The 9,460-nt window shown below is 34.5% G+C and overlaps 1 protein-coding gene across 1 annotated transcript in view; it reads left to right on the top strand.

Annotated features, from left to right (window-relative positions):
• The window catches only part of LOC117182630 (neprilysin-1-like), a 132,926-nt gene that overhangs the window by 92,853 nt on the left and 30,613 nt on the right, over positions 1-9,460 (top strand). Inside the window, exon 5 of the mRNA XM_033375733.1 lies at positions 8,365-8,573. Within this exon, the coding sequence (XP_033231624.1) occupies positions 8,365-8,573 (209 nt within the window). The remainder of the gene's footprint in view (positions 1-8,364; positions 8,574-9,460) is intronic.

Raw genomic sequence — 9,460 nt, 5'->3', positions numbered from 1 at the left:
AGTGGCACCACTTTACTACTAGCTGACGTTTATAGTGGGTTGTTACTCTCTATTTATCTCTGCCAATACCAGCAATAGGGATAATGGATATAATACCAGTCCGGTTTGGCTTTCCGCCCTGTCGGTATTTAAAAAAGAGACTTGATAGGCCGATCAGGTACGACAATCTTTTACGGTGGAGCGCTCTGGCTAATCACAGGCATTGTAGAGAATGTGTATAAGAACAACATAACCTCAAGACTTATTATAACTAAGTGTTTTGGGCAGGCCAATAATTTTCCGGAATTCAGATATTCTTTCGTTTATACTGAGAGCGTACTTTCTTTTAAGAGTAATTTTTGGCAGACGGGTTTTTTTTTTAATTTTTGCAATTTTGGAGACGCCATAAAAGCCCCAAATTCCGACGCTATGGATTTTTTTATTGGTCAACTTTTCTGTAGTGAAGGTGCTAACTGACAACACTTCCACCTCAAAACTTGGCTTTTTTAGAGTGAGAAAAATAAAAATGCCCAAAAATCGATAGTGGTGACCAAGAAGAGGCCAAAAAGCCAAAAATTCTGATATACTTACATTTAGTTTGAAAACATATTATTAAGGGTAGTTTTTGGAGATAAGGGTTGTTTAATGTGATTAAGTTTTGCATTTTTTAAATACAACAAAAATTCTGTTGCTTTAGATTTTTCCAATTTATTAAATATTAAGTAGAGCACGTGCTGGCTGCCGGGACCTTCACCTAAACGTCTGGTTACTTGAGAAAAATAAGAGAGCCTGAAAATCAGAATTGGTGCCCAAGAAGAGCCCAAAAAAGCTAAAAATTCTGACATACTTACATTCAATTTGAGTTCATATTTTAATTTTAGTGTAGTGAAGGTGTAGTGTAGTTTCTGTAGCGCAGGTACTGGCAGCCACCCAAAAGTCGGTTTTTTGAGAAAACTGAAAGAGTCCAAAAATCGTCTTGGATACCAAAAAAGCCCAAAAAGCCCAAAATGATGACATAAAAAAATGTTTTAATTTTATTGTGGAGTTGCTGGCGTAACACACCTATGGCGTACCATCCATGGTCAAGGTGCTACTCCAATTTTGTAACATCCCACTATGTCAAATTGGGCACACTGCTCTCATAAGATCACTTGATTGCAATAAAAAATGCACCAGTGACTGATGATTTATACCAGAACAGCCCTGTGCTGACTATTATAAAAAATCCAACTCTAACCAAAAATGCCTTTGTCATATTGGGATATAACCATTTTAAGCCTGAGATTTAATATCATAAAATATATAATAATAATTATAAATACCAAATCCTATTCTTCTGTCGTTGCTGTAAGTGCTTCCCCACACTATGTAACACCAAGTACGCTGATGCACCTTTAATCTTTTTCTTAGCGGCTGTACATGTGCTCACAAATGACGCTACTCGATCAGAAGGGTTGCATTAAAAATTATTCGAAAATTTCCTGTTTAATGCTGATGTGACAATTATTGAATCCTTTTCGATACCGTTTTTGTCCTCACGTTTTAAATGCCCATTACTATAGAAGTTATCTCTTAAACTAAATGCCTTTCAGTACCCATTAGGGAAAATATTTTATGAATACTTTTGGATACCCCCAAGTCGACTATTAAAGAAAACATTTTAACCCAATTTAAATTGAAACATTTTGCTGTTCTTATTTACAGGTTTTAAAATAATAATAAGGTTAAGAGCATTTAAAAATACAGAATGAGGCATTTTACGTTGTCAAAATTGATTGCTCTACGTGTGGCTGTGATGAAAATTAATCTTTGAAAAATTTTATAATGGTTTTATATGTTTTAATTGATCACATTTGAATAAAGCGAAAGTTTTGTCAGAAAGTAATGTATTGTTATGCACAAACCTACTAGGTTTGGAGAATTTTATGCAAATTTGGGGCTACTACCTTTATATTAGTATATCATTCATTGTTTTTTTAAACTATTAAGTTAGGAACTCCTACTAAGCAAATAATCGGTTTAGGAAGCCGTTTGTAATACTTAAGACTAATTTAAGTTTGTAATGATATGGTATTTAGAGTTACTAATTAATTTGTTATCTTGGTTGGTACGATTGAGAATGCAACAAAGGTACCATCATACCTGCGGTAAAATGAGGCAGGACGTTTAGATATGGCCGTCGAAGGTATATATAAGAAATTGTAATATCAAAAGAGTTTCAAATTTTAAAGGAAATCCCAACCTATAGAGCTCTTCTGCAATTAGAAAGATCCCAGTGTGTATGGGCTAATATTTTTTTGGAACGTATTATCAGATGAAATGACATCAGCGTCCCTAAGACGTCCCAAAAAAGACGTCCGCCTGCCCACCTCGATCTTTTTAATTTCGATTTCGACATTATAGTAACAGCTATCTTAATTAGTCCCTGTAACAAAAAAAACTAGTTATACGCACGTGGGAAGACATTACTAACTGTATTAGTAAGTTTAACTACATACAGATAGTAGTTTTTTCAAACCAAAGTAGTTAGTCTAACTAATTAGATAGTAACGACAACTACTCGTGCCCCAGATAATAAAAATAGTGCACACAACTGACTAATTAGAAGTACCGTTTTTGATTAACTAAAATAGTTGTCCCAAAAATTTTATTAGTTTTTCCAACTAATCGCTTTTTCAGCCTGCGTTAAAAGAATGTGGTGTTTTCAATTTACTTAAAGTTGCGTTGGAAAGGGATTTAAATCTAAATATGCTTGCTGCCTAATCGGGGATTAAAGAAAGAAATACAGAAACAGCATTTGTAGTTATTAAAATTTTTAATACGTTTGAATGCAAGCCTTCTTCGCGGTCACATTTTTCTAAACCACTTATCCTTTCCCTATACAACTCCGGTTCTTGGATTTGGGCTATTCCTGTCGGTGCTACTGCCATACGCCTAGTTAGAACCACCAAATCAACTTTGATGTGGTGTAATTTTATCTACATCATTAAGATTCTCGTCGCACGCATTGATCATCTAAGCCGTCACATCTCCGGGCGCTTCTGGCTCCCTTACGGACCTCGTTTAATCATCCGGTAGAACAGGCCTGTCTAGAGAGGAAAAATCGAGTAAATCAAGAAATGTTCGAGTTCCACTACCACTTCCTCTTCTCAGGTTAAGAGGCTTGGGGGGATCGTCGCTTTTGTGCAATTGAACGAGTAGAAGTCGGTGGTAGTGTTAAAAGCTCATCTGGAAAATGAGCCATTTCGACGAAATTTCCCTTGTCTAGACAGACTTGCAGTAGAATATCTTTGGACCGGTAAGTCCAATGGCATTTTCGAGGAGATCTACAGCCAGAACCCATCCCGTCTTAGTCGAGATATTCTTAAAGTATCACGCCAGAGGGTAGGGTTTTGGCAAGGGGCTGCACACTGAGTATTCTCCTGACTACTACCTCAATTCAACCGATGATGAGCATCCTTCTGCGATTCACTAGTAGTCGGTAGTAGCAGTCTGGTAGTAGTCTCAGCTATGGTCCGGATATGCACATCGAAAGTTGCGCTAGAGACTTTGAAAGCTGAGGCTACGACGTATTGTTGACAGTAGTAGTCACAGTGTTCATAAAATAGTCCCTTTAGCAGTCTACTATCTGACTCCCTGAATACTCATTACATAGCGCCTCAGGTTTCGGAAGCTCAGGCGCTTTAGAAATACCGTCGGGTACTCGGGGATACGAGGGAAAAGTATGGTCGCTCTGTAATACCTTCAGAAAGACTGTGTAAAATGGGTCACCACGTCCCCGATCTGAGGAAAGTTCGAATCTGGGGCACGATTCTCGGGGGGGGGGGGGGGCTTCAATCTCTTTCGAGATATTTTGCAAAAAATGTAATGAAAACTAATATTTAAAAAATATATTATTTTGTATGCAGAAGCATCATAATAAACAATTGCAATAAAATGTTGTATCGTTGATATGGGGAATTATTTCTCAACTGCGCCAACTTTAAAAGTCATGTTCTTAGATTGTCTTTAAATTCTAGGAAAATGTTCGCCTAATGGAGGCGGCTTGAATTTTCATCCTAAGGCTTGTATGGGTAGTTTTAAAAGCGTATAACTTAGTTTCTAATTAAGCGATTTAAATTTTGTATGAGGATTTTGGAAATTGAAGAAAGTTTGACTTTGTTACTATAGAGAACTACTACCACGAAAACGGAGAAAAAAATTTTAAATAAGATATAGGGCCGCATGTAAAGGGAGTCCTGGCGCTCACACTCGGGCGTCACGCTGCAGCATACCGCAAAACAGTTTTCAAGTATACTAGTTTTGTTAATTATTCACGTATACTTAGAGTTGCTTTCGACCATTAAAAAATCTCTTGAAAATGTTTACTTGTGAGTTTAAAGAAGTTTATTCTTCTTACATATCAAAAAATAAATACATAATTTAACCATTCTCTTACGTATAAGCTGTGTTTATTTAAGTAAATATATTACTACGGTATTAGTAATTAATGTCTGTTACTAACCTAGGTACTGTCAAGTCATAATTTCCAGAGTCTATCACGTGGAGGTTACAATACGTTTTTAGACTCCTTTTATTTATTTTTTTTAAATTTGGGGTGCATGATTTTCGTGAGTCTCTTTGCCTCTCACAATTCGAGGTGTTTGATTTTGGTTAGTCCCCTTGCCCCTCACTTTACAACCTGTTTAGAAAGAGGTTGTAACCACTTTTTTATAAAAAATTTAAAAAAAAATAAGTTTCTTCAAACTCACGAGTAAACATTTTTTAATAAGTTTTTTTAATAAACTGAAACAATTTTAGGTAAACGTGAATAATGAACAAAACTAGTATACTTGAAAATTGTCTTGCGGTATCCTGGAGCATGATGTCTCAGTTCAAGTATCTTATTAAAAATTAATTTCTTCATTTTCGTGTTAGTAGTTATTTGCAGTAAAAAAGTCAAGCTTTCTTTTGCGACTAAGAAACCGAAGAACCCCAAATTACGAAAACATTTGAATAAAAAATTAATTTGTTAAAAAAGTTAATAATTTTTTGTTTTTATAAATAATATTGTGAGGTGAAATTATGTAAAAACCAGTTTCCAAAACCCTCATAAAAAATTTAAATCGCGTAATAAGAAACGAACTTATAGACTTTTGAAGCCACTCTTTACAAGCGTTGGAGTGGAAAATTCAACCTCCTACCACTTAGGAAGGGGTGGTAATCCTGGTCTATAAATTTAGATAAAATGCAATTGGATAAGCGAACATATTCCCAGAATTTAAAGACAATCAAAAAATATGACTTTTAAAGTTGAGCCAATTGAGAAATAATGCCCCATGTATCGATTTTTTTGCAAATTTAGTTATAAGATACCATGAGGCAGCTAAGTGTTCCTGCAGTCTTGTCTCAACAAAATTAAACAATATTTTGAAAAGTGAACTCATCTTTCCAAAATATGGCAGTATTCTGACACATGAGGAAACATACATTTTTCACAATTATATCAATAAATAACAAAAGTATAGTGACGTAAATATTAAATTTCAAGCACGATAAGCAGAATAAAACGTTCGATCTTTAGCTTTAAAACTTTGTCATGGTGTCACCTAATAGTATTCGTCAATGAAGTATTGAGCTTTTGTCTGGAAGAAGTTAAGGATAAAAAATTATTGTTCTTTTCCTATTTATTAACGACTATTAGTTCATCACCAGGCGTAAAAAAATGAATAACACCAAACTTTGAGAATTAATCAAAAATACATTTTTTATATCCGATAAGAATTATTATTTATAGTCCTGCTCCTCATGCTGAAACAATTTATTGCATTATTTTAATTTGCTCAATAATAACACAGGCCCACAAAAAAAAGTTGTCTGCGCCAGACAAGTGACTATGCTACACTTATGGATTTTAAGTTGCTGAATATGAATATGGCCTCATAATTTGTCCTACACGTCTCAATTTTCGCCTAGATTCAAAAAGTAGGAAAAAGCCTGGGGATTTTCTGGTCACACAGGCCATATGAAAAAATTTGTCTGCACGAAACAAGTTATTAGGTTACCCTTATGAATTTTGAGCTGCTGAATCCAAATCTGGCCTCAGAAGTTGTCCTACACGTCTCAGTTTACCACTAGATGCCGAAAATTGAGGGGAAACTAGGGCTATTCTGGAAATTAGTTTGATAATACCAGTATAAAGAAGAATATACGTACTGGTGTCATATTCGTATGTGTTGTGACTCTTGAAGATCAAATTCACACACAAACATTCCCCAGTGTGCTTACCGTTTCCCCTAGCTAGGATAAATCTACGGAAATTGAAGGTCTTCGCATATTATACTGACTTATAAAGCCTAAAAATAAGAAAATGATATTTCCGCTGCCCTTTTGCGCTCTCAATATAAATTTGACCACTAAAATTTTCGAGCTTTAACCATTCTCTCCCTAGATGCGAAAAGTAGGGGAAAACCTAGGGATTTTCTGGACGTTATATTGATAATGCCAATATACGCAAAAATAGACAGATGGATGCTATGTTCTTAAGTCCCGCGACTTATAGAAACTTAATTTGTATACAGACATTTTCTAGTGTGCCTTCCGTTTTCCATAGCTTGGGTAATTCTAGGAAAATTAAAGGGCTTTCTCATATTATATAGATTTGTACGGGGGAAAAAAACAAAAAGACCACATCCTTCGCAGGTTTGCGTGCTAAATCTAAACATGAACCCAACATTTTTCGGGTTTGTTACATTTTCTCTCTAGATACAAAATATAGGGAAAACCCTAGGGAATTTCTGGTCAAATAGGTCCACCAAAAAAAAGTGGTTTACACGGGACAAGTGACTGCTTTCGCACGCAAAATTGTAAAGGATATTAGGTTTTTGTTATTTTTTCCCGTGTAAATCTATATAATCTGAGAAATCCGTTCAATTTCCCTAGAATTTCTCAACCTAGGGGAAACAGAAGGTACAATAAAGAATTTCGGTGTCGTTACACAAGTCCTTGCACTTAATAATATAATATCGATGTGCCTATTTTCGCGTATACTGGTATTATCAAAATAACGGGCAAGTTGTCCCTGGGGGTTTCCTTATTTTCTGCATCTAGGTGGAGACTGAGACACGTAAGATTAATTCCCAGGCCAGATTTGGATTCAGCTGCTCAAAATCCATCAGGGTAGCCTAGTCACTTGTCTCGTGCAGACAAATTTTTTGTATGGCCTGTGTGACCAGAAATCCCTAAACTTGTCCCTACTTCTTGCATCTACGGGAAAACTGAGATGAGCAGGACAAATTCTGAGGCCATATTCGGATTCAGCGGCTCAAAGTCCATAAGGATGGCCTAGTCATTTGTCTCTTGCAAACAACTTTTTTTTGTGAGCCTGTGTAATCAATCTTGGTTGCATAAATATGAGAAATTTAAGATTCTAAAAGGTTCCAGTATTGCTGTAAATTAGTTTTTAGCCCGATTATTTTCACAAGCATAGTTTTTGAAACTAAGGAATCTAACCTGAGCCAAAAAATGAAATTTGGAAATAAATTTACTTATTTCGAAAATGCCGTGCATTTAAGAATTTTCTGCATATATCTTACGTTGGATATTTAAATTTCCCAAAAACGTCGAAAAATCCAAGATATTGTATAGGTACCTGGGATATATAAACTTCTACATTTTAGGGAGATTTCGCCGTATTGCGTTGATATGCGGGGTTCGTCGTCGATATATGTATGTTGTTGAAGAGGAAATAAGTTGAAAAGTATATATGTTTCTAATTTGAGAAAAAAACGTTTTCCATGAAGTTATAAGACGTAGTTCTCAGTGTACACTAGATTTGAAGATTTTATATAAATGTCTACGATTTGATGGTTTATTGCTTTATTTTAATAAAAGTTGAAAAGGACGACCTAAGAACTAATTTCGGCTTTGCTCAGGGGATTTGAAGCGAATGTAGGTGAAATAACTCAACAGATTTTCAATTATCTCAAGTGATTTTAGATAATTTAATGGGAATTCAACATATGCCAAATATTTCAAATTATTTCATGGGCTACTTATTTCAATGAATTCTTTGAAATTTTAAGTAGATTCAAGTGTATATAATTAATAAATTTCAAGGGATTTCGAGGAATTTAAATGATTGCAGGTAGTTTCAAATGATTTTGTGGAATTTTAAGCGATTTTAAAACGTTACAATAAATTACATTTTTAAAATTTATTTCTCATGAATTTTTAAAGATTTCAAATATTTTAAGGGACTTGAAAGAATTTCATCAGATTTTATGGATTTCGAGACAAAAAGCAAAAGGTATTAGGTAAAAAAAGGAGGCATTTTTTGTTGGCAAACTGATTATCTTAGTTGGAGTAATAAAACAGTTAATATTGATTTCAATAAATTGTGTGCAGCTCAAATACGGAAAATTGGAGATGAGCCATTGCGAAAGGTGCTGAAGTCACTTGGGGGTTGGCCTGCAGTTGAGGGCTCTTTATGGAGAGCACCTCCGTATTCTGTGGAAGTTCTTCTGGGCCGATTACGTAGTGAATTTAACGAAGGGGTACTTTTCGAGCAGTGGGTTGGTCCTGACGACAAGAATTCCTCAATGAACATCCTCCAGGTGCGCCGGCAAAGTAAGACCTTAGTCGATGACTAAAGGAACATGACTAGTTTTTAACGATTAATACACACACGATTTTTTTTAGCGACCAACGGTTCATACATAAATATTAAATCAACATTCTGAATTTAAAAAATGTAGTTTAAAGTCGAAGCTTTTGTAATATTATTTCTAGCATACATTTTTCCATTGAAATTCTAAAATATGTATTAGTTACTGGAAGAAAAGTAACCTGAAGAAAATTAAAATAGAAATTTTGTTATAAAGACTGGACATTTCACGACATCTAAATATGAATAAATAAATATTTTAATGATTCCAAACCTAAAAGAACCTGAAATTTAAAGAAAGTAAATTTAGTCTAAGATATGAATAACGGGTCATCCATAAATTACATAACACATTTTGGGGAGGGGGTCTAGTCTAGTATTACATAATGGCGAAAACTACAAGAAAACGTGGGAAAAACCGTTTGATAGTGGGGGGGGGTCGAAATTATCGGAAAATTGCGTTACGTAATTTATGGATGTACCCTAATTCAAATAGTGTAAACAGGGGTATTACCGGCGTCCTTCTAGTAAAGAACACTGTGCAATAAAAATTATTTTATTAAAATTACGGGGATTTAAAATAGATACTTGTACAATGTTTATTAATAAATATTCTATTATCCACGTTATTTGTATTTCAAAATTTATTCAGTATACAATTACTATAGGATGTCGTTCACTAAAAATATGGTGTTGTTTGCTGAACTTGAATAAATTATTTTAACATAAATATAAAAATAGTTTGGCAAATAATAATTCTATTATTATATGATGTCTTGAAAAGAAGAAAATCTGCCTTTTCAGATAAATTCATCTTTATTACCAAACAATAATAAT

The sequence above is a fragment of the Belonocnema kinseyi genome, chromosome 2, assembly GCF_010883055.1.
Source record: "Belonocnema kinseyi isolate 2016_QV_RU_SX_M_011 chromosome 2, B_treatae_v1, whole genome shotgun sequence".
Lineage (NCBI taxonomy): Eukaryota > Metazoa > Arthropoda > Insecta > Hymenoptera > Cynipidae > Belonocnema > Belonocnema kinseyi.
This window is presented reverse-complemented; position numbering and strand designations above follow the sequence as displayed.